Consider the following 25327-nt stretch of genomic DNA (forward strand, 5'->3'; position numbering starts at 1 on the left):
TACATTTTCAATATTTTGGTTTTCTTGCCCTTTTTTATACCCCTATTTGCTCAGATACTCCTGCTCGATGAGCCTACAGCAGGAATGGACCCCTGCTCTCGCCATATTGTTTGGAATCTTCTGAAGTATAGAAAGGCTAACAGAGTGACTGTGTTTAGTACTCACTTCATGGATGAGGCTGACATTCTTGCCGGTGAGATGCTTGCTTTACTGTAAAAGCTAAGGGAGATAAACATGGAATGCGGGTCCTGAGGAACAGAGAAAGACTTAGTTGATGGTTCATATTCTAAACAAGACGTTTTAAAGATTAGAAATTATATATTTCTGTGTTTAGTGTCTTCCAGATCATCCTGGAAAATAAATATTTCTCAAAATAAATCACACAAGGATTTCCCATACTCATTATATACTAATGTATTATCTCAAAGGGCCATGAAGCCAAATTAGCAAAGGGCTAAATCACGTGAGGCGGAAGTGTGGAGGAAGCCAGGCATGTGCTTTCCAGAGGCCCTTAATCTCCCCATGATTTACTTGTAAGCAAATGCAAAATAAACTATTGTTTGCTACTTTATTTGAGGCTCAAGTGTCCATAATTCTTTTGTGTACTGGTTCATAGAGCTGTTCTTCTCAACACAGCACAACTCCAGAAGGAAAGGAAAGCAAGCATTCAGTATCCACTGTTTTTGTGTGCAGTGTTTAGACATAGTGAGTTCCATGTCTGTTTTAACACTAATCAGAACCTTCCGGATCCAGATTCTCAGTCAAGGGCTGGCTTTGTAAGCAGGTCATTCTAAGGTAGCTCTCAGTGTCCTGTTAGCCATTTTCTGTGCTCTCAATGTTGTGTATGTATATGTTACAATTAGATATGTTGGGCTTGGGTTTTAACACCCAGGACAAAAGTCCGAGAGTTTGAAATACTATAACTTATTTTTCTAGCTGATTGTGTAGTATTAGATGGATAAATCAACTTATCTCTTCAGTAGTATCTATATAAAATAGAATTTAATGAACTAACATTTTTATTTTTGTTACCATGTTTCCTTTTTTTTTGTACATTTGGTTAAAGGAATCATGAAAACTCCTGTATTATAGGTTCCTTTAGTAAGAGTCTGGGCTATTTGGAGTATGTTCTCTGGAGTCAGGCTGCCTGAGGACAGTTCCTGGCTTTGTTGTATTAATAGCTATGTGAAACATGTTTAAGTAATGTGTGTTTGTCTTCTCCCAGTATTCTCATCAGAAAAAAAATAAGTGATGATATTGTCGTGTCTTCCTTATAAGGTTAATATGATGATTAATGATATAATACTTGTATGTATGCTATTATTAACTTAGACATTGAAATGTGAATTCCACTTTGTAGACAGGAAAGCTGTCATATCACAAGGAATGCTGAAGTGTGTTGGTTCTTCAATTTTCCTAAAGAGTAAATGGGGAATCGGCTACCGCCTGAGGTAACACTTGTTCTCCTGGGCCCTTAGTCTGTGTGCATTTATGCTTAGTCTGCTGTTACTGTTTGCAAGGCTTGCTGTACTGTGCCCTAGCCGTGTTTAGTGATATAGTTTAGAACATTCAGAATTTATTGATTATTTATTGACTAATGATAAAATTATGAATTTTGGCTTTTCCTAGCATGTATATAGACAGATACAGTGCCACAGAGTCGCTGTCGTCACTGGTTAGGCAGCACATACCCGCAGCTGCTCTACTGCAGCAGAATGACCAGCAGCTCGTGTATAGCCTGCCTTTCAAAGACATGGACAAATTTTCAGGTAGTTCTTTTTTTTTTTTTTTTTTTAGTTTCTTGGTTGAGTAGAGCTTTTGTTTTGGGAATAGGTTTTGCTCTGCCTTTTTTGATTACTTCTCTCTGTAATAGTCTCAGCTGGTCAGAGCTTGTAGTTTTTCTGCTTCAACTTGTCTTTGAACCTGAAGTTTACTGCATACTAACATGTATGATTTCTGCTTTTGTTTTTTTATAAATAGTATACAACTATCATTTGCTAATTTAAATACTTAATGGAAATAAAGAGAAATATGTTTATGTTGTTAAGAAAACAAGAAAATTAGGGTGGGTTTGGTGGTGCCTCTCTATAATCATGGCAACTGGGCGGGGGGGAAGGAAGGGCACAGGGACAGCCAGAAGCTGGCTAGAGGTATGCGACCAGTGTAGTCTCCATAGCCAATTCCAAGCCAGCACAGCCAGGTGTAGAGTTGGAGCCCTGGTTCAAAGCTGGCAGAATTGTTTGTAGGTCTCCTGAGGACGAGCTGTGTGTGCGTGTGTGCATGTGTGTGTGTGTTTCTTTTTCTTTTTGTTGTTGTTTAGTGTATATGAGTGTAGATGTTCATGTGCTTTCAAATAATTTCTAATTTCACAATAAATTATAAAGTAATTATTTTAATTTAGAATTATTATTTAAGTGTATAAAATATTTATTAGTTTTAGTTGAAAACATGTTAAAATTCTAATGAATATTTTCCAAAAATCAAAATTTCCTTGGCATTCTGTGCAACTTGAAATGTTAAAAGTATCCTGACACCAAAATCTTTGAGTACCATTATGCTGACTAAGTAAATTTAGCCCTTTCTCCCTCCCCTCCCCTCCCCTCCCCTCCCCTCCCCTCCCCTCCCCTCCCCTCCCCTCCCCTCCCCTCCCCTCCCCTCCCCTTTCTTCCTTCCTTCCTTTCTTTCGTGTGTGTATTTTTTGTTGTTTTGGAGATAGGATCTTAGACTCCAGCCTGAGCTGTTTGGCTGTCTTGGAGCTTACTGTATGGTGCTGGGTTAGCCTTAATTTCCTAGCAGTTCTCTTGCCTCAGCCTCTGGAGTGCTGAGATCACAGATATGAAAACCTAGGCCTGGCTCATACCCAGTTTTGAATGGCATTTTAGACTTTTGTATGACTTGAATGGCACTGTAGGCCACTTTATATTGATTGTATTTTTATAGTGTTTGTGTGGGTTGTGTGGGTGTGTGTATGTGGGTGTTTGCATGTTGGGTACCTGTGCCTGTGGCGGCTTCTCAGCATCAGATTCCTAGGAGCTGTATTAGAGGAGGATGTGAGGCACTCCAACCTGGGGACAGAGAAGGACTCACATGCTCTTAACTGCTGTGCTTTCTCTCCTTCATCCATCCCACTTATGAGAGCTCTAAATCATTTGACCTCTTTCTGCTTTCTTTTAGGCTTGTTTTCTGCTCTGGACATTCATTCAAACCTGGGAGTTATTTCTTATGGTGTTTCCATGACAACATTGGAAGATGTATTCTTAAAGCTAGAAGTTGAAGCAGAAATTGACCAAGCAGGTAAAAACAGAACTAAAAAGATCAGTCAATGAACTGGACAATACAAATAATTATATAAGTAAATGAATTAATTATGTAAGCATATGAAGTCTGTGTTGCCTTGTGGAGCCAAGGGCAGAAGTAAATAAGTAATTGAAATATTGCTAATGGTGATAAGAGATTATGGAGGAAATGACCTGATATGCTTGGCAAGTCTTATTGTTAGAGAGGGCTTTATTGAGATGCTTGAAACGAGATGTGAATCCCAGAAAAATTCACATATGCAAACATCTTAGGGCAAAATGTACTGGATAAAGAGAGTTTCTACTTCTCAGGTGTTGTGACATTAATTAGATGTCTTTGAGGGACAAAAAGCAGGCCACCATGGTGGGAACCATGAAGGAAATATTAGGTGTTGCTATCAGAGAGTAGCCAGAGGGCTGGGTCAGGTTTTACCTTTGATTTTTGTTTTGCTTGTTTTGTTTTGTTTTTTCGAGACAGGGTTTCTCTGTGTAGCCCTGACTGTCCTGGAACTCACTCTGTACACCAGGCTGGCCTCGAACTCAGAAATCCTCCTGCCTCTGCCTCCCAAGTGCTGGGATTAAATGCGTGTACCACCATGCCCGGCAGGTTTTGCCTTTGAACATCTGGGAAGAGCTTTCTTTAATTTTGAATGCAGTGTCAAAGAGTTTAAAGCAAAAGAATAACTCGGTAATTCTTGGTTTTTAGTTGAACACACTCTTGTTTGGGAAGGTAGTTCCACAATAGAGTACTTGTCTGGCATCTGCAAGACTTTGGGTTCATGTCTAACACTGAAAAGTATTTCTAATTATTGGATGGTAGCTGTAGTGTGAAGGAAGAGCAGAAGATCAGTCAGGAAAACTTGTGTATAAAATTGGGCTTGAATAGGGTGGCAGGAAAACATGCACAGGGTGGATTTGTAGTGTGCTGATCTCAGCAATAATGGTTTGCTGAGGCTTCTTAGGGAGGGATCAAGAGGCATTGTCAAGTTTGGGAACTGCATGTAGTTGCCTCTTCCTGAGAGCAGAGGGGTAGATACAGAATGTAGGACGCATGTTTGCCTTCACTATCTAAGGTGCATCAGAAACTCCATGAGGTGTAAGGGCTGGAGCTGAAAATCTTGAAGTCACAAAGATGCTGTTATGGAGACTGGGGAGAAGAGTCAGTGGGAGGGGCACCCTGATGGGAGCAGCTGGGAGAAAAGAAGGGCTGGCATTGTGAGTTTTTCTTCACAAAAGAACAGAGAAGCAAAATTTTAGAAAAAGCTGTCTTTGGTGCAAGAGAAAGTGGACTCTTGATTGTCAAATATACAGAGTAAAGCAAGGAAAGAAATTATTTGGAAACAGGATGGTGAGCAGCTTCGTAGAGAGGGAGAAATTGATGACCTTGCCAAGAGCATCTTGGGTGGCGTGGCCAAGAGCGCAGCGGAATTGTGTAGTGTACGACGAGACAGTGAGCTGGGAATTTTATGACTGAAGCTTAGCATGAAGTCAGTGTCAGTAGATGATGCCAAAGAGTGTAAGTCTCTGTCCTACTCCACTCCCAGACATGTGCTGTAATGTTGATGTCTTAGTCGTTGATCTTTGTATTTCAAACACTCCAAAATGGTTTTGTGTTTGTTACTTTTATTGGTGGAAAGATTATAGTGTATTCACACAGCAGCCGCGGGAGGAAGAGGCAGACTCGAAGTCCTTTGATGAAATGGAGCAGAGTTTGCTTATTCTCTCGGAAACGAAAGCTTCTTTAGTGAGCACCATGAGCCTCTGGAAGCAGCAAGTGTCCACGATTGCAAAGTTTCATTTCCTCTCACTGAAACGAGAAGGCAAATCCGTGCGCGCTGTGTGAGTACCATCGTCATTCTCCTGACAGCCTGTCTTTTTCAGGTGACAAGTAGAATTTGCTATCCAGACATTTAAACAATGACATGAACACAGCTTTGTAGTTCCGAAAGATTAAATGACAGTTTCACAGTCACAGTAATTTCATTACATATCCATGGTACTTTAACCTTTTCATTCTTATCATCTGTCTGTCTGTCTGTCTGTCTGTCTAATCTAATCTAAGCCAGTCTAACTGAGACAGTCTCACTCTATAGCACTGGCTGGCATGAAACTCACTCTGTAGACCAGGCTGGCCTCCACCTCACCTAAATCCCCCTGTCTATGCCTCCTAAATGCTGAGATTAAAGATGTGTGCTATTGTGCTCAGCTCTACCCTTTTTTCCTAAACTGACTTGGTCTCATCTTTAAAATGATGAAGTGACAAGTAATACTATCTATTTAATGTCTAATTTTTGAGTTATTGTCATTACATTTAAATTTTTATTTTGAATTTTTATAATTTCATAATTTTTCCACCCATTAAGTTTTGTAATTGTTTTTAGTAAATAGCAAGAAAGTTAAATTTATCTCTATGTATTAGATGAAGAAAGTGGAAGTATAAAGAAAGTTATACAGCTAGTAGACCCAGGATGTAAAGAATTAGCTACATAATTGTCTTTTCTCCTCAGTCTAAGAATGACTTATGGAAAATAGCATCTTGCTTTCGTGTACAATATGTCTCTCTTTTTAGAACTAAAATGATTGTAGGAATAAAATTTAATAATAAGAACCTTCAGGCATGTCTGACATATTCTGGAGTTACTTTAGGCTTTGACCAAGTTCATCTAATATAAGACAGATGCTGGTGAGGTGTCTGGCTGTCTCAGTGTCAGTTATCCTGAAAAGATACTCAAATCAGCATGTTTTAATTGATTTAGTTGCACATCACTTTGCTAAAGCATTCTCTGAAAAAACAATGAAAGTGACAAAATTTAGATTGCTGTAGTAAACTACTCTGGATTGAGTATTTCTGGAGGTTGGAAGTTGGTGATCAGCAGGGTAAAGGCTTTTCTTTTCTTGAAGAAAGCTCCCATCTCCTTGCATGCTTTAGGGCTTTCTTTTTGTGTTTGCAGAGCAGCACACTAGCAGGCATTTGTAAGGGTGCTAACCCTGTTGTAAGGGTCATGTCTAATTTGGATTACTTCCCAGAATCCCTGTCTTTAGATATCACCAGATTAAGGATTAGGGCTGCATTATGTAAACTTGAGGGGACATAAACACTGAGTTCAAAACAAAAAATACTTGTTGAGTCATTTTTGGTAGTAGATTTTTAGGAAGGTTTTATTTTTCTTTGCTTTTTGTTCTTGTTTTATTGTTTTGTACTTGAGTATTGAATCTATATTAATATGAATGAAGACATTAATAGATTTGTATGTTAATGTATATTAAGCCGTATTATTTTTTTCTTTCAGGTTGCTTCTGCTTTTAATTTTTTTTGCAGTTCAGATTTTTATGTTTTTTCTCCATCATTCTTTTAAAAACGCTGTGGTTCCCATCAAACTCGTTCCAGACTTGTATTTCCTAAAGCCTGGAGATAAACCTCATAAATACAAAACAAGCCTGCTGCTTCAAAATTCTACTGGTGAGAGTGTGTGAAGGTCTGTGAATGTGTGTTGGCTGTGGACGGGGTGAGGGCTAAATTGAGGTCAGAGACTGGGCTTTTAGACCTTTTAAAGATAAAGCAAGCACGGCCCATAATTGTAAAATCTAAAGTAAATATTTACCTATTGATATTGAATGATAATAGAAATAAAGTTTTGGTTTAAGTGTAATTGATCATTTTTAAAAATTTCTAATTTATACTACTTGTAGTTATTAAATTCTTTTTAAAAACAGTAACTACTGGCATGTTTTATATCAAAGTTCATGATGGGCTTAATGAATTTGAGAGTGTGTAAGATTTTCCTAAGGAAGAGTTTATACTATATAGTATTTACACATATTCATTGAGATGCTAAAAATTCATCAAGAACTATTGAAGAATTAATTATAAATTAAAAAGTAAGCCCTAGTTACATATAAATATCTACACCCAGCCCGGAGCGCGTGATACATCTGTAATCCCAGCACTAGGGAGGCAGAGGTAGGCGGACATCTGTGAGTTCCAGGCCAGCAAGCTTGGTTAGCAGAGCGAGTTCCAAGACATCCAAAGCTAGAAAACCTGTGTCTTAGTCAGGGTTTCTATTCCTGCACAAACATCAGGACCAAGAAGCAGTTGGGGAGGAAAGGGTTTATTCAGCTTACACTTCCACACTGCTGTTCATCACCAAAGGAAGTCAGGACTGGAACTCAAGCAGGGCAGAAAGCAGGAGCTGATGCAGAGCCCATGGAGGGATGTTCTTTACTGGCTTGCTTCCCCTGGCTTGCTCAGCCTGCTCTCTTATAGAACCCAAGACTACCAGCCCAGAGATGGTCCCACCCACAAGGGGCCTTTCCCCTTGATCACTAATTGAGAAGATGCCTTACAGTTGTATCTCATGGAGGCATTTCCTCAACTGAAGCTCCTTTCTCTGTGATAACTCCAGCTTGTGTCAAGTTGACACAAAACCGGCCAGTACACCCTGTCTTGAAAACCAAAACCAAAACCAAAACCAAAAAACAGCACCAAAATCCCAAAACAAACAAGCAAAACCCTAAAAAAACAAAAAAACAAAACCCCACAAAACAGCACCTGAACATCTTAAGTTTGAAGTTAGTAATTTTGTATTTACTATTTCCATTCTTGCTATATAATGGACAAAAGATGTTTTTATACTTACGGACTTGAGCTAATTTTAAATTAAGATTCTAAGTGTTTAAAATATTAAAACTTAGCAAAGAATTATTCATTCATGATCAGCTTTCCTATAACATCTGCTTACATAAGTAGCCCGTAGTCTGAAGACGATTGTAGAAACTATTGTGTAGCCATTACAGTTAAAATATGGTGCTGAGTGTGATATACAACATTCATCTTTTCTGGGAAAGATGCGTTTAGCATGGAAAATTTTCTCTAATTCAAAAATATTTTACAGTTTACTTTTTTCACTTAGAAATCTTGTCTTCTCTTTAAAATGTATATTATATTATTAAAATATAGTACTTTTATGAAATCTCATACTTTTGAGTTTTTATGCATATGTGAAAATAATGTATGTATCTCAGATCTTTCTGTTGTGACTTCACTGTTTTCTCTGTAGAAATTCTAGCGTCTTCATCGCTTGTCTCTTCTATTACTTTCCATGGTCTGGTGTCTTGCTTTTGGATCCACACTCCATTGCTGGTCTAAAATGAAGCACATGGATGCATATACACACACATGTATATATAAGAAATATGTATAATAATGCATGAGCACACACTAAATATTTTCTTACCCTTCTTCGAGAGCATAAATTCCATGGTAACTCCACTTGTAGTGTAGCTGTTTTCTCGAGTACATAACCACTCTGGAAAGTAGAGAGATCAGGTAATGTCCTGGCTAGGAGAAAATTTTGTGTCGAAATCACCATTCTTTATGACATTCAGGACTGGCACTCGGTCTCCCCTGTCATTCTGTTCAGTTACTGAGAGTGTTTGGCTTTGTGAGATTTGGGTTTCTGAGAGTCATGTTCATTGTGTTTTGGTTCCTGGCTTTTGTGATGGTAGAGCAGGACCTCTCTACTCATCAGACATGATGCTATACTATTAAACACAACGAGGAGTCAAGCCATTGGGGGAGGCATTTAAAGAATGTAGGTAGAAAACTGGTTTTTCTGTTTGGCTACTTTGGCATAACTAAAATTACTAAATAGATTATTTTTACTTTTTAGTCAAATTTCATGATAACTTTATACTGTTACTAATATTGTTGTAGGCAGCAGGTAAAATTTATACAATACTGTGTGCCAGGTTCTGTTTAAAGCTCTCTGTGTGTGTTCAGTCGCTTAATTGGCATAATTGCTGTACTTACAAGGTAGTCAGACTTCTCCTTGGCAGAGGTGCAAACTAAGACCTAGTATTGTAGCTTGCTTAAAGGACATACAGTGTAAGTTGGTACAACGTGGATTTGACTCTTGGCCAGCTGGCTATTAAGCTGATTTTTATTATTCTTATTCTTTAATTCCAGACTCAGATATCAATGGTCTTATTGAGTTTTTTGCACACCAGAACATAATGGTGGCAATGTTTAATGACAGTGACTATGTGTCTGCTGCTCCTCACAGTGCGGCTCTCAACGTGGTGCGTTCTGAAAAGGTGAGAGTGCGTCCTCCTGTCACTGTATAAGGTACTGACATGGTTGCTCTGAGGTCAGTTGGCTGCACCTATCCCATTAGTCATGAACTAGAGTCTGCTTTTTAAAGTAACTATATATTAGTTTGTGATAGCTTTTATGCCCTGGTAACTGACCAGTAAGCATTTCTTATTTTATTTTTACATTATATTTCTGACTAAAATATCTGTATATTGCAAGCGAGGTTATCTTTAGCTGTCACTATTTTTCCTATCACTTGTTGAAGCAGTTTTTCATAATATCCAGTAAAATTTATAAATTAAACAATTAATCCAATAAGGTTAGTTAGCAAGAAAAGTTTGGTCCTTAGCAATATTAGTATACTTAACGCCAAGTAGGTAATAACTCTTCTTTTTGAATTGTAGGACTATGTTTTTTCTGCTGTTTTCAACAGTACTATGGTTTATTGTTTGCCAGTGATGATGAACATCATTAGTAACTACCATCTTTATCATTTAAATGTGACTGAAGCTATCCAGATCTGGAGTACCCCATTCATTCAAGTAAGCACACACACAGAAAGATGCATTTTTCTGTGGGAATCTCTTAGGGTTAAATATTGAGGTGGGGAGTTCAGGAGTCGCCAAGATTACTGGGCTTCAAGATCAGAGCAACTTTATGTGGTGCTGATAGGTTTGTGAAACCGTGATATATTAATTGTAGACAAAAACTGAACGTTGTTTAGTATTTTGTGTATGTGTGTAATCTAGTTAGTGAGATATTGAATGACATCTTGAGAAGTCACCTAGACAAACAATTTTTACTATGAATCAAAATGTTGAAGACTAGAGACAGTAAGACAGTGATGTACTATTTCTGTATCATCTGATAAAAATGTGACCAGAGCCAGGGTGCTTGCTAGACATGTGGGTTCTGTTTTAAGGCCAAGTACCTTCTCTGTTTCACAAGTGTACCATCTTACATAGCAAGGGCAGGGATGAGTCCAGGATTTACTCTTCCAACGCTTGCCTACCTAGCATGTGCAGGACACTGGCTCAGTCTCTAGCGTGATGGTCAGGTGAAGGAGGACAGAGGAATGGACTTGTTGAGGGTAGGAGGTAATACAAAAAGCAGCTTAGTCTCAGGCATTTGGGTTTCAGCTCCTTACTTGGGACTGCCTGAGAAAATGAGCTTGAGTCCTTGACTCCTGAGGGTGACAAGGGACATGGAGCTAGAGGAGCTAAAGTCACTTTTGTCTGGGAGTTCTTGCTTGCTTAGGAAGATAAGCCTAGATAGAGCTTTTCCCGAGGGAAAATGGAGGATCAAGATCCTACCTGATGTCGTCAGGAAAGTATTCACACAGTCAGTGAAAAGCACCAGGTGCCATTCTTAGGCGTTTCTTACTCCGCTTGGCCACTGGTGACTGTGCTGTGTATCGCACATGTTAATTAGTGGCAGGGTCGGTAGCGTAGTCCAACCCTCTTGCTAATAAACCTGTTATTCATTCATACCACTATGGCAGATATCGTAATGGCTTAGGTCTTAGAGACCTAAATGCTCTTTCAGGATGCTCTAAGGAATTCTCAAGTGATCCTCAGATTCATTTTCTATTTTGTATTTGTCTTTCAGGAAATTACTGACATTGTTTTTAAAGTTGAGCTATATTTTCAAGCAGCTTTGCTTGGAATCATTGTTACTGCAATGCCACCTTACTTTGCCATGGAAAATGCAGAGAATCATAAGGTAAATTGGTTATATAAAAACGACAGGTATCAGGTTCTGTCAAGCTTGAGGACCCGAGTTCAACCCCTGGAACCCACATAGTGGAAGGAAGAACTGATTGCTCTAAATCTCCCCCTCCCCCCGCCCCATAGCCACGTGTGCTGTGCACATGGGGACACAGATAGGTGAATGGAAAGAAATGGGTTTTCAATCTAGCTAAAAATAAATAAATAGCTAGGGGCTGGAGAGATACCTCAGCAATTAAGCGCACTTGCTTTCCTAAGAGAACTTGCTTTCCTTGAAGAAGACCCCAGTTCACTTCTGAGCACCCACATGGCAGCTCACAACTGCCTGTGGCTCTAGTTTCAGGGACTGCTGTGCTCTCTTCTGCCCTCCATTGACCCCTTCATGCATGTGGCACCATAAACTCATACATACACACATATATGTGAGTGAGTATGTATCTTGAAAAATAAAAATATTGGGGCTGGAGAGATGGCTCAGCAGTTAAGAGCACTGGCTGCTCTTCCAGAGGTCCTGAGTTCAATTCCCAGAAACCACATGGTGCCTCCCAACCATCTATAGTGGGAGCTGATGCCCTCTTCTGGTGTGTCTGAAGACGTGACAGTGTACTCATATACATAAAATAAATAAATCTTAAAAAAATTACACGTATCAATTCCTGCTAGTAAGAAGGGTTATATAAAAATAAGCTGTTTGCCTCATAGAAAACTTTAGGACTATTCAATTTAAAGAGTGTCTTAGTTCTATTGCTATGATAAAACACCATGACCAAAAGCAACTAGGGGTGGAGAGAATTGGCTTATATTCCAGGTAACAGTCCATCACTAAGGGAAGCTGGCAGGGCACTCAAGCAAATCAGAAGAACATAAAGGCAGGAACGGAAGCAGAGGTTAGGAAGGAAAGCAGCTTACTTACTGGCTTGCTCCTGGCTTGGCTACCTTGCTTTCTTACACTATTAACCTGTTCTCTGTTTTTGTGATTTTTGTATGTCAAGAGTATATAAATATTATTACAGATACATTTTGGGGGGATTGACTATTTTTACTACTGTAACTTCCTAGTGCTTTCTTGAAATTGATGACATTTGTGTCAGGAGACTTGATAGTCTATTTTCTTTTATTACCGAGAACCATTTCAAGGTATGGGTGTATTACAGTTTTTACTTGTTTAAAAACATCTGGACTGCTGCTAGGTTTCACTAGTCTGAACACAGTTGCTGTGAATGTTTGCATATGGGTGTGTGGATGAGTACTAGTGTTGACTTGCACGTATGTCTGTGTACTGCATGCCTGCAATACTCACAGCTGCCCAAAGAGGGCCTCAGATTCCCTGAGACTGGAGTTAACAGGTGGTTGTGAGCCTCCACATGGGTGTTGGGAATCGAAGCTTGGACCTTTGGAAGAGCAGCCAGTGATTTTAACCTCTGAGCCATCTCTAGCCGTCCCTCTTCCTTCTCTAAACTAATCGTTGTTCCTTGTACCCCATCTCTCTGTGTTCTGGTCTTTGATATAATAATCCTAGTTAATATGAGCAGATAGTTTTAGAAGAGGTACAGATCAAATGAATAGTAAGTGTCGTTAGGTATGAGGACTTGGGGAAGGCTTTTTTTACAAAATGTAAGTACTGAGAGCATGAGAAGGAAAACTTTAAGAATTAACACACATGAAATGTCAGTATGAAAACATGTGCTTATGTAGTAGGCAGTTATTTTAAAAGTATTTAAAATGTTTCCAAATTATTTTCTTTGCACAAAGTTGCACACATACTCTGAAGTTCTGTGAACATCCCGAGGATACTAGGCAGCTGTTTAGTGCTGCATTTACCAGTACTGTTGTTAAAGATAGACTCTGAGCACGAGAGCCCTTTCCACTTAAACAGAGCTTCGCTTACAGCTGCATAGTCTCATGACCGTGTCTGGCCACTCACTGATGACATGCCCACCATGTCTGTGTTACCTTTTGTTTTATTATATTCTGATTCTTAAAACTTTGCTGACGTTGTGAAATCTCATAAATGGGCCCAAGGGCTAAAATGAATGTGTGGGAAGTTACTTTTCTTGTTTTGTTGATTAAAATGAAAAGTTCTACAATAATTGACTTGTTTTTTGTTTACAAAATGTTTAAGATTTTAATATTTTTTCTTTCCTTTTTAGATCAAAGCTTATACTCAACTTAAACTTTCTGGTCTTTTGCCATCAGCCTATTGGGTTGGACAAGCTGTTGTGGATATTCCCTTGTTTTTTGTTGTTCTGATTTTGATGCTGGGAAGTTTATTTGCATTTCATCATGGACTGTATTTTTATCCTGTAAAATTTCTTGCTGTGGTAAGTTTACATCTGTTGGGTTCATGGTCTTTATAGGTAAATATTTCTTAAAATCCGTTTACATAAGACTATTGACAGCTGTAGCTTGAATAATGTGTATTAGCTTTATAAAACACAATGAAGCAAATGGCTTTTATTGTATATGGTACACTTAATTCAATGTATTCTACAAGTTTATATTTATTTTTAAATAAAAGGAAAGCAAATTATCATTTCAGAGTAACTCTGTAAAGCTGTTGTGGTCTTTCAGGTAGACTAAGTAGTTGCGTGCATCAGGCACCTAAATATATAATATATAATATATAATATATAATATATAATATATAATATAGCCACCCGTCCAGGTTCTCATGCCTGAATATGTTCGAAAAAGGAATTGGTTTTTAAAAAAGACTTGATTTAATTCGTATGAATGGGGTGGATATGTATGTGTGTGGATTTGTGGATATGTGTGTTGTCAGTGTAGGCAGGGGTCATAGAGAGTGTCATATAATACCTCAGAGCTAGCGTTACCAGCATATGCAGTTTGCCTGTCTTGTCACAAGGGTACAGGAATCTGTGCTCCAGTTCTCAGAGTTGCCTAGTTCTCAAGCAGAGGGCCATATCTGGAACCCAGGGAAAGAAACTCCTTTCTCCTAAATTTTAAGTTTGTCTGAAAATGTGAAAGAAATGTATAACTGACATTTGTGATCTGTGAAAGTGTTTAATTAAGAATCCTTTAGTTATGGTTTTTAGTAGAAACAAAACAAAACAACACAGAGCCACATATGAGGATGCTGGATGCAAACCTCATTTTGTTAGTGATCATTTGTATTTGATACATTAATTCCCACCCTGTAAAACAAACCTAGTAGTTATACTAAAGCCAGGTGTGGTAGTGTTCACCTTTAATCCCAGCACTTGAAAGACAGAGGTGGCCAGATCTCTGTGAGTTTGAGGCCAGACTGGTCTATGTTTCAGGCAAGCCAGGACTACATTGTGAAACCCTGTCTCAAACAAAACAAAAAACCTAATTAAAACAAACAAACAAAAAGTTATATTGAGTGTGATGTGTTAAAATGTTTGCTAAGTGCTAGAGAGCTGGCCCAGCAATTAAAATCATTTTGTTACCATTACAGAGGACTTGGGGTCAGTTTCCAACACCAACGTGGTGGCTCACAGTCATGCATAACTCCAATTCAAAGGGATCTGACGCCGTCTTCTGGCCTCTATGACACTAGTCATGCACACGGTACATACACATGCAAGCAGGCAACACACTGCACATGTTAAATACATCTAAAAAGTTGTAAGGAGTGGTTGCTAGTATTTGAGAGATAGATAGTTGTAACTAGCTGTAATGGAGTTTAATGCTGAAATAATGAGAGAACATTTTACTTGGTATAAAAAACTACAAATAATGTTCAGCTTAAATTACTTGGAGTTGCTTAAAACATTAAATTAAAAGCATGATTTTTATTGGCTTAATAGAGTTGTAGATTGTAATTGTTTAAATAACCACAGTGACAGTTTTGGGAATGATTTGTTAAAAATGAAATTTGATAAATAAAATTACTTAATATTTTAATATTGCTGTGAGTTTTATATTGTTATTAAGTACTCCTTTTTATAGAGCCATGTGTTTCTGATTTCCAGGTGTTTTGTCTCATTGCTTATGTGCCCTCGGTCATTCTGTTCACGTACATAGCTTCGTTCACCTTCAAGAAAATTTTAAATACCAAGGAATTTTGGTCATTTATCTATTCTGTGGTAAGTCGCACATTTATCTTATCTCAGTGTTTCAGATCAGCTCATGGGGAAGTCAGGCACACTGTGGTGCTGGAGCACAGGGTACAGAGAATCTTCTGTAAGGGAAGCGTCCATGGAGAGAACTGTGGGTGCCTCAGTCTTCCACCTCTCTCTGCAGGATGCTGCCCATGATGCTCACAGCCAACAATGATGTCAGTGTACTGCTGCTTCCTGGCTTAGGGCCATCTCTGACTGATGGTTTATTTGAGGATCAAAAGCCTAGTTGGATGTTGAGGCACAATTTGTAAATAAATTTATACGTGACATCAAATACTTTGTCACCTGTTTTCTCCTGTTTCCTCTTTAGACTGCATTGGCTTGTGTGGCAATCACGGAAACAACTTTCTTTCTGCAATATGCAGTTACGGCTGTCTTTCATTACACCTTCTGCATAGCCATTCCAATCTACCCACTCCTGGGTTGTCTGATTTCTTTCATAAAGGTACGTCTAGTGGATGTTTCAGAGAGTCTAGAGTCTAAATATACATTTCATAATCTTTACTGTCTCGGTTCTTGTACTGAAGATAGTAACAGATCAGATTACCTGCTGCTGCTGGAAACACGGGAAGCACAGGGGTTTAAATAGCAGGTCTTCCCAAGTATGACTTCAGGCTGTCAAAGGAGGAAAGCTACAGTCACTACATGGTTTCTGATGCTCAGTTCGATATGCATAGTCTGATGTATGGCCTGGCTTTAGTCAGTTTTATGTTTACGCATTCCTCAAGGATTAAGTAATGTATTATATATAAAGTGATAAGAGAAGTGTAGGAGATACCCTCCCACAGGAAAACATAAAGGAGAAAATCAGGTTAGCTGTGAGCATAGGTAAGCCATTTCCACTTTATTAGGAAAACAATAAGTAGTTGGTAGGAGTAGGGGTGACTATGAACAAACTATATTGTGTGATATTCTCAAGGAATTAATAAGCATTTTAATTAAGTAAGCAGTAAATTTACACTTTATGATCGCTGGATAATTTTTCCCCACGTGAGTTTAATACGTTTGACTATCCTTGCCCCCAGAAATATTTTTGGCAAGGAAGATTTTAAGCTAGATATAACATAAGATATAGCTTATTAATAGGAACAAGTTATTTATAGAGATCACAATTTATGACTAAAATATATTTAACATTTTAAATCCAAAGATTTGTGCATATACATTACAAAAATGTTTTGTTGTAGGGTTCTTGGAAGAATATGCCAAAAAATGAGAATACCTACAATCCCTGGGATAGACTTTTAGTTGCTGTAATCATGGTAAGAAACAACAAAAACTATTCTTGTGTGTTTGTGTGTCCTTGTAAGAGTATTATTGGGGCTGGAGGGATGGCTAAGAGCAATGGCTGCTTTTCCAGAGGACCCAGGATCAGTTGCTGCCCACAATTACATAGTGCCTTACACATGGAGTTGTTGGTTTGATCCTTAGCACAGTCACAGGCAGCTATGATGCTGCACTCCTAGGATGCCAACACTTAGTAGGTGGCGGCTCAGCACTTAGTAGGTGGAGGCTCAGCACTTAGTAGGTGGCGGCTCAGCACTTAGTAGGTGGCTGCTCTGCAGCATGAGGTCATCCCCAGGGTCCAGAGTGAGTTAGAAGAGAATGACTTGGTTGTCTGTGCTTTGATTATTTTTAGTTTTTGTCCTGTTAGGTATAGGACAAGCCCATAAATTAAGTGTATTAATTCTAGTGAGTCTACATTTTGTGGTAATACCTTTTATTTTCCAACTACCTTCATTTCAACATATTTGACTTTTCCATGCTACCAATTCTGTTTTAATAAAACGGGCTTCCTCCAAGGAAGAACATAGCCTTTTGTTGTTTGTGAGACAGGGTCTTAGATTGCTCAGGTTGGCCTTGGTCTTAGGATCCTTCTGCCTAAATTTCTTAGTGTTGAGATTAAAAGCCAGTGATAGATTCCCAGCTAAGTTTTTATCTTGATTATATTTTGTAAAACTGATAGTAAATGAATTTTTAGGGGCAGAAATATAAGAAAAATTATTTTATGGGAAACAACATTACTTTGTTAGTATTACAGTATATGACTGGGGTTCCTGTTAATAGAATAATAAAAGCTCTGTGTACGTGAAGCCCGGAGTTCAACCTCAAGCACCAAGAAACTAAATAAGACAAGCTACTTTTAAATGTCTTTATTATGGCAAACATAAAACAGTTGGAGTTCTTCCATCTGGTTAGAGTAAAGACCTGAGCTGTGCAGTTTGGGTTCTGTTGGGGAAGAAAAGCTGACTTAGTCCTAAGCTGGTACCTACTTTTTTCTTAGCCCTACCTGCAGTGTATACTGTGGATTTTCCTCTTACAACACTATGAGAAAAAACACGGAGGCAGATCTATAAGAAAGGATCCATTTTTCAGGTTAGTTAATTTTTTAAAACTTAAGCATTATAATATTGATAAATTTATAGAATTAGAATTATCATTTTAAACATCAATATAAATTTAAACAATTCCAGCACTTCAGAGTGACAGTATCTATTGACAGTCACTTTCCTCCATAGTTTCCCACGCTTTTAAGCCCTGTGCGACCACTAATCTCCTACATTTATGAAGTTTGCCTGTTCTGATCATTATATATTACTGGAGTTATATATAGAATGTAGTCAATTTTTGGTTTTCATTCTTATGTTCAGTATAATTTTCTTTTTTTGCAAACTAAACATGAATACATAGTGTCCTTCAAATGGTTACTTGCATGTTCATTCTGAATATTTATGTAATACATATAAACGTTTGTTTAAGAAAAATTAGAAGGTATATTTGAAATTTGAGCCATTGAAGACTGTGGCTCTATTAAGTACTTTCAGTGAACTTAGGTTGTACAGTTATCTGCCTTTTACTGTACTGGGCACAGTAATGTTTAAAGAAATCAGGTTGTCAGCATGTGAGTTATCCACTTTTATTACACTAGTATTTATTGTGTTGGTTTGTGGGTGTACATAAGCCACAGAGTGCGCGTGGCACGCAGAGGACAGCTGGCAGAAGCTCCCTCAGCCCTGTGCGTCTCAGGGACTGACTGTAGGTCGTGAGGCTTGGCAGCGGACACCTTCTCCTGCTGAGCCTTCTCGGGGCTCAGTAGGAACTGATCTGCAAATTCTTACGTAGCTCATACAGTCTTACAGTTAGCAATGCTTCTTTACCTTTTTAAAATTCATTTTGACAGATAACATTGTGATCACCTTGTTATATGCTTGTTGTCATTTTAATGTCTTCTGAGAGAAATGCCTATTTCTATTAAAAATTTCTGTTAACATTTTAAAAATTGGTTTCATTGTATTTATATTATTGAGTTGTAACATTTTTTATGTGTTTTGTAGATGGCTATGTGAATTCCAAGTATTTTCTCCAAACTTACAGAAGCTTTGTTACTTAGTGAAACATGGTTATTGATAATAAACAAGTCTGCAGCTTCTCGTCTGTAACCCTCACACTTCTGCATCGCGACTTTTAATATCTATAAGCAGCAGTGCACAGTTGGTGTGTGTTGCTGTCTAGTTCTCATGCTTGTTTGCCAGGGTGTTAATGTATCTGAAACACTGCACACTGTAGGTAGTCAGTAGACCTCTAGCTCTTCTAGTTCTCGCACTAGACTATGAATGTCTATAAACCTTGAGTAGCTCAGACAAGTGTATGATGCTGACTAAGCTCTGCATTTCCTTCTGCACTGAGGCGCTCAGGTCTGCCTCTCCTTACTCTGCCTCTCTCTAGTCCTGCTGAGGTTTGTGGAGAAGATTGCTATATCCACAGACCCTTCTTTCTAATACCTCAACTCTTGTTTTCCAATCTGCACCCTACTTCACCCACAGAACTTATGTCAGGGCCATGTACCAGCTTTTAATTTTATAGTACTTCTTTGATTTTTAAATTATAATTACGTCACTTTCCTCTTTCCCCTCTCCCTCCATCCCTTGTCATTCATTCTGTTGCTCTCTCTTAATATCATTATATTTAATTATTGTTTATATTTACTTATATATACTTATAATAAACATAATTTTTATAATTTTAAATATTTTAATTTCTGTTTATTTTATTATATTTTATATTTATTTATGTATTTATATTATATAAATATTTATAAATATTTGTTTATATAAAATATATTTATTATCAATATTATAATATATGACATATTATAATTTTATAATATGTAACATTATGCATTATATATATTTATGTATAAATATTTATTAGATAGCCAACTGGGGAGACTTTGAGACCCACCAGCTTTCCTTTTTGCATGTTAACATATCCATTGGTATCAGTGTTATACAGGTCTTGTTCCGACATCCATCTTGATGCATGGACTTCATGAGTATTGCCTCAGAAATTTTCAGGAGACACAATCACACAGCCAACTTCAGCTTCCTATGACCTTAATCTTTTTCCTTCTCTTTCTGCAATGTTCCTTGGGCCATAAGTGCAGTGCTTGTGTTGTAGATATAGCTGGGACGTGATCTTGTATCCTCTGCATTTTAAGTGTGAGCATTTCTGTAATGCTTTTTGTAAATGAAGACTTGGAGCTGGGAACTGCAGAAGACAGAGAATATATGATACTTGTATTCTGGGGGTCACCTCACTTAGTAAGGTCTTTCCTAGTTCCAGCCATTCTTTATAGCTGAGTAGTGTTCAAAGTGTATATGTGCCACATTGTCATCATCATTCATGCGTTAAAGGGCATTCATGTTCTTCCTATGTCTGTCTAGTGTGGATAGGGCAGCAGTGAGCATTGCTTACCAATATCTGTGCAGTAGGACGTTGGGTCCGTGGTGACTCGGAGTTCCTTGGTCATATGGTAGGTTTTTCTTACCTCTTTGACGCTTCTCCATCTTTATTTCCAAAGTGGTTGCACCAGTCTGTGTTCCTACTGTAGAGAATTAAAGTCCTTTTCCTCACAGCTCTGCCAGCACTTCTTATTGTCAGCTGCTCCCTTGACCTTAGTCATTCTTATGGGGTGAAGATGAAATGGCAGTTGATTTCAGACACACCAGATGAGAGCATTGGATCCCATTACAGATGGTTGTGAGCCACCATGTGGTTGCTGGGGATTGAACTCAGGACCTCTGGAAGAGCAGCCAGTGCTCTTAATGGCTGAGCCATCTCTCCAGCCCAAAATGGCAGTTGTTTTAATTTGCAGTTTCCTAATTGCCAAGGATGCTGAACACTCTTTGAGGTATTTCTTAAGCATCTTTACTCCTTCTCGGGAGAGACTCTGTTTAGATTCCCACCCCGTTTTTTTAGTTTAACCATTTGTTTCCATGACTTTGTTTTTAATTCTTTATATATTTTCATATTACTCTCTGTCAGAAGTCTGTCTGTCAAAGATTCTCTTCTGTATGTTTTTTCTTCACTTGATTGATGGTTTTCTTGTCTGTACTGAAGCTTTTTAGTTTCATGAGATCTCACTAGTTAGTTGTTAGCCTCGATACATCTTCTACAGCCCAGTGCTGCAGGGAACTGTCCATAGTGCTTCCCACAGCTTAAGCATTTCTGGTTTCACATTGCCATCTTCGATCCACTTGGAGCTTATTTTGTGCAGGGTGACAGAATTCTTACACTTGTAGCGTCATAAATGCCAGTGTCAGATTTCACCGATAATTCTCACACCCCTCCTTCTCATTTCTTAATCCTGTTGGGCTTTTCTTCCTATGACTTCATGTCCCAGAGCTTCTCCCATTGTAACTATGTGTCCAGTAGCTCCTGTTTGTGTTTGTTCTCTCTGACACCACCTACTTTATTCATATGGTTTGCCTCTTTCATTATTCTCAGCTTCATAGCTCTTTGCACTATCTGCTAAAATTATATTTCTTTTGAATAAAAAATGACATAAAATAATTTGGTAGTAGCATATGTTTACTGTACAAAATAAGCTCTGTTTGATCCTGCTTGGTAGCCTATAACGTTTCCTAGTTAAACTTCTTACTTGTTACTCTAGTCTCTTTCTGTATTCTTCAAATTCCCCAAATCACCTGGCATCCTACTTCTTAGTGAAATATTGCCATTTATCTCTGAAAATATAGTACTTGATTTTGTGTATGTGTGTGTGATCTCTGCAAATGCCACAGCCGGCAGATTAACAATCTGCATGAGGCAAGAAGAAGGTGATCCGGTTCAGCATGACCTAGTTCGGTGGTGTTAGTTCAAACTTGTAGAGTCTGACAACAGGCAGTTTATTTTATACATATTTAAGTTCAACTTTGGGACACAGTTTTCTGGGAACATTTATTTCAATTCCATGTGTGTAATAAAGCTTAAGGATTGACCACATTGGACTTCTTCTGCAAAGGACCTGTGATTAGTAGGGCTTTCAGTTAACGAAATGAATCAATTCAAGCGAAATCAAGAGTCTAAGGGCAGGTTGATTGAGAGGCAGCTCTTGGGTGGGTTCACCAATCTCCCAGGTGGAGGTCAGTGACGTCATGTGCCTGTGTTAATGCCAGTGAGTATATGGGTCCTAGTGCAAGGTCTCCTTCCCGTTGGGGTTGGGGGATGAAGAGCAAGTGGAGCTTCTTAGGTTGTACAGGGGATGAGCAGGGGTTCCAACCAAACAATGATGTCTTCCCTAAAGATGGTTTCTATAGTTTAAGAGGGGTGGTCTTACAAAGCTTCAAAGTACCTGTGACGTCTCCCCCGAGGATGGGTTTTCTTGACTGAGAAACATTGTTCAGGATAAAGGTCTAGACAGGAAGAGTCTGGCTTAACATAACAGTTGGGGCATATGCGGGGTGATTTTTGGTGTGACCTGGTCCTGCAGATAGCACAGATTACCAGGCTATTAGCAACCACTCGCAGCCTTCTGGGTAGAGAACATGTGCACATCTCTCCTTGAAGCCTGAGTGCTTAGAATTCCTGGTTTCCCTAGTGCTTATCTGTGAGCACAAGGACCCCAGACCTTAATTAACTTCATTGCAAGTATCTGCGGATTTATCCACGTTGACCAGTGCTTTTGCCATGTCCCAGAGGAAAAGCTGGCTTTCTGTAATGAATCATTTATTCCATGCACTTAAGGATGTTGCTCTGTTTTCTCTTTCTGTATCATCCTGAATCACATATGTGTGTTTGTATGTATGTATTCATGTGTATGTGCTGTGCATGTGTATGTGAAGGCCGGATGTTTGGTGTCTTCCTCAGTCTTTCTGACTTCAGGACTGTGCTGCCACACCCAGTTTTAAAAATACATGTTATGGCTCCAAACTCAGGGCCTCATTCTTATATGGCAAGCTCCTCACCAAATAAGCCATTTCTCCAGCCCCTTCCTTCATATTCTTACTTCAGAAAAGAGGAATTACCACTTTCTTTCATACGGAAAAGGACCTAAAAAATCTTTTTCAAGTATAAATCCATTTGTCTCTTTATATTATACCTTTGTTTGTTTTATAGTCAAATGCCTTCTGTCTTGCATTGTTTCTGTCCCATTGACTCCTTAGTTTTGTATAACCTGGGCTTTCTTCACCTGCAGTGTCTTCAGTCTCTCTGCTTTGTCTGCTGGGCTTAGATGACTTGGTCCCTTGGTTGACGAGCCCTTCCTCCCTTCTGCTTTTCTACTTTCCCTTTGTTTCTTATACGGTCACTTTCCATTACCTCTCTTCCTACTCAGGATTCTCTTTGCAAGCACTTCTTTCCCCATCTGCCATTAGATCAAGTATTTTTTTTGGATTTTGATTTCAGCCTTATCTACTCTTCCTAGACAGCTTTATGTATACTCACACTGCAATATCTCTGGAGAAAATATGCATATTTCAATTAAATATGTTTTTTAAAATGATGTGTATATGTGTATGTCTGTGTGAGTGAAAGTCAAGGCCAAAGAGGGCATTGGATCCTTTAAAGCTTGCGTTATCGGGAGTTTTGAGCTGCCTGCTGTGAGTGTTGGGAACCAAATTCATGGCCCCTGCTTTTAACCACAGAGACAGCTCTTTAACCCGTAGATCCCCCCTCTCCCTGTGGAATAACACTTTGAACATACCAGTTATATATATATATATATATATATATATATATATATATATATATATATATATATATAAAATGTTGTAACTGATTGGCTTTGAATAATGTCACTTAAGCACTAACAGTCAATGAGCAGTACCATTAGTAATTCTACTTTTAAGAGGTAACATTAGGTCTCATGTTGGTGTTCTTTTAAACCATGTTGGTACATTTTATCTGTCTAGTGCCCAATTTTTTTAGTATTTTAATTATGTAACTATCTAATAAATGTCTTCGTATTCAGTTATGTAACCATCTACTATTTGTATGTGCTTAGGGCCCTTTCACAAAAGGCCAAAAATAAGAAGTTTCCAGAACCACCCATCAATGAGGATGAAGATGAAGATGTCAAAGCTGAAAGACTGAAGGTTAAAGAGCTGATGGGTTGCCAGTGTTGTGAGGAGGTAACTTGCTCCTTATTGTTATGTCACATTTTGTCTCAAATGGTAGATTACCAAGGCACTGGAATGAAGAAGAAACACTTTTTATCACATATGACTGTAAAATTTATTTTACACTGCCCTCTTAGAGGTGAATTTAGTTATTAGGGTACTTATCTGCGATAGGAAATGATAGACATCTAATTTGCGACTCTATTTAAAAGCTGTTTTCCTTATTAGAAGCCAGCCATTATGGTATGCAATTTGCATAAAGAATATGATGACAAGAAAGATTTTCTTCATTCAAGAAAAACAACAAAAGTAGCAACAAAATACATCTCTTTCTGTGTGAAAAAAGGTTGGTATTTATTTTTCCTAAGCAAGTTTTCCAAAAGAGTAATTTCTGTTTTTAGTTTGACTTTAATATATAATTTTTTCCCAATATCTATAGGAGAGATCTTGGGACTGTTGGGTCCAAATGGTGCTGGCAAAAGCACAATTATTAATATTCTGGTTGGGGATGTTGAACCAACTTCAGGCAAGGTATGGTATGCACAACTGTGGGTTATGTCTGCTATGACATATTTTTAATTAATATAAGTTCACTAGTGAGAAATTATGAATTGGATGGTCAAACTTTATGTGTTTTAGTATTTTTAGTATGGATTTATGAGACTAAGGTCTTTGGTCATCTGAAAGTAATATGTATGAAAATTTCACACACAAATAGACATATATAGTTCTGCTTTTATTAATTCTTTACACTCAGGGTAGATTTATCTGCCTACTTATGAAGACAGGTATGGTAATCTCTGGAGATAGGCAGGTTAGCGTGGGCCCTGTCGGTGAGTCTGCAGCGTGCTCATGACCCCACATCCACATGCTTCTCCTTCCTGCTCCCGTTCACTCTCCTCACACTACTGTTCTGTGAATTACCAGGAATACTCCTTTCTTTGAGATTTTGCCTAAGATTAATTTTTATGTCAATTACACCTTATGTCTGAGAAACACAAGGAATTTATTTTACTTAACTCATTAGTTTAAATATAACATTTCAATGAAGCCCCTGATGACAATACTTTAAAAAGGGGACTTGATTTCCCACCCACCAGTGTAGAATTACCGCCTTGTCTGACTGAATCTCTAAATTCTGACTTAGCTATGTGTGGCCTTGCACCTTTAAAAAGCGTTAGAACACTGGACAGATATCACTGTGACTTAGGGAAGGAGTTTTAAAGAATCTACTTACTATCTTCTTCACAAGACAAAGCAAAGATACTAAAATGTGGTTGCATTTTTTTAGATCTTTCTAGGAGATTATGGTTCACATTCAAGTGAAGATGATGAATCCATTAAGTGTATGGGTTACTGCCCTCAGACAAACCCACTGTGGCCAGATCTCACTCTACAGGAACATTTTGAGATTTACGGAGCTGTGAAAGGAATGAGTCCCGGTGACATGAAGGAGGTCATCAGCCGGTAAATTGCCTTTGCTACTTGGGGGCAGGAACGCACATTCCAAAGTCTTCAAATTCTAAAGCCAGCCTTCTTTGTAGATTATAGTTTCCATACAAAAATGACCATTGCTTTTCATTTGTTCTTTACAAAGTTATGACAAAATCAGCTCCTCTATGATTCTTTTTTTGTTTTGTTTTTTTGTTTTTTTTGTTTTGCTTTTTTGTTTTTTTGGTTTTTTTTGCGACAGCCTTGCTATGGCTGC

At 38.3% G+C, this 25327-nt stretch overlaps 1 protein-coding gene across 3 annotated transcripts in view; it reads left to right on the top strand.

Moving 5' to 3' along the window:
* Nucleotides 1-25327, top strand: part of Abca5 (ATP binding cassette subfamily A member 5) — a 73887-nt gene that overhangs the window by 39712 nt on the left and 8848 nt on the right. For all 3 annotated transcript variants that reach the window (XM_029483791.2, XM_021176497.2, XM_021176498.3), the window contains 18 exons: nucleotides 55-193; nucleotides 1361-1451; nucleotides 1630-1769; nucleotides 3175-3294; nucleotides 4934-5135; nucleotides 6587-6756; nucleotides 9262-9389; nucleotides 9792-9929; nucleotides 10996-11109; nucleotides 13265-13435; nucleotides 15071-15184; nucleotides 15531-15665; nucleotides 16408-16482; nucleotides 17505-17596; nucleotides 23505-23631; nucleotides 23848-23965; nucleotides 24059-24150; nucleotides 24911-25086. In XM_029483791.2, coding sequence (XP_029339651.1) covers nucleotides 55-193; nucleotides 1361-1451; nucleotides 1630-1769; nucleotides 3175-3294; nucleotides 4934-5135; nucleotides 6587-6756; nucleotides 9262-9389; nucleotides 9792-9929; nucleotides 10996-11109; nucleotides 13265-13435; nucleotides 15071-15184; nucleotides 15531-15665; nucleotides 16408-16482; nucleotides 17505-17596; nucleotides 23505-23631; nucleotides 23848-23965; nucleotides 24059-24150; nucleotides 24911-25086 — 2342 coding nt within the window. The remainder of the gene's footprint in view (nucleotides 1-54; nucleotides 194-1360; nucleotides 1452-1629; nucleotides 1770-3174; nucleotides 3295-4933; nucleotides 5136-6586; nucleotides 6757-9261; nucleotides 9390-9791; nucleotides 9930-10995; nucleotides 11110-13264; nucleotides 13436-15070; nucleotides 15185-15530; nucleotides 15666-16407; nucleotides 16483-17504; nucleotides 17597-23504; nucleotides 23632-23847; nucleotides 23966-24058; nucleotides 24151-24910; nucleotides 25087-25327) is intronic.

This window comes from Mus caroli, unplaced genomic scaffold (genome assembly GCF_978045245.1).
Source record: "Mus caroli unplaced genomic scaffold, Mus_caroli_1 scaffold_13, whole genome shotgun sequence".
Lineage (NCBI taxonomy): Eukaryota > Metazoa > Chordata > Mammalia > Rodentia > Muridae > Mus > Mus caroli.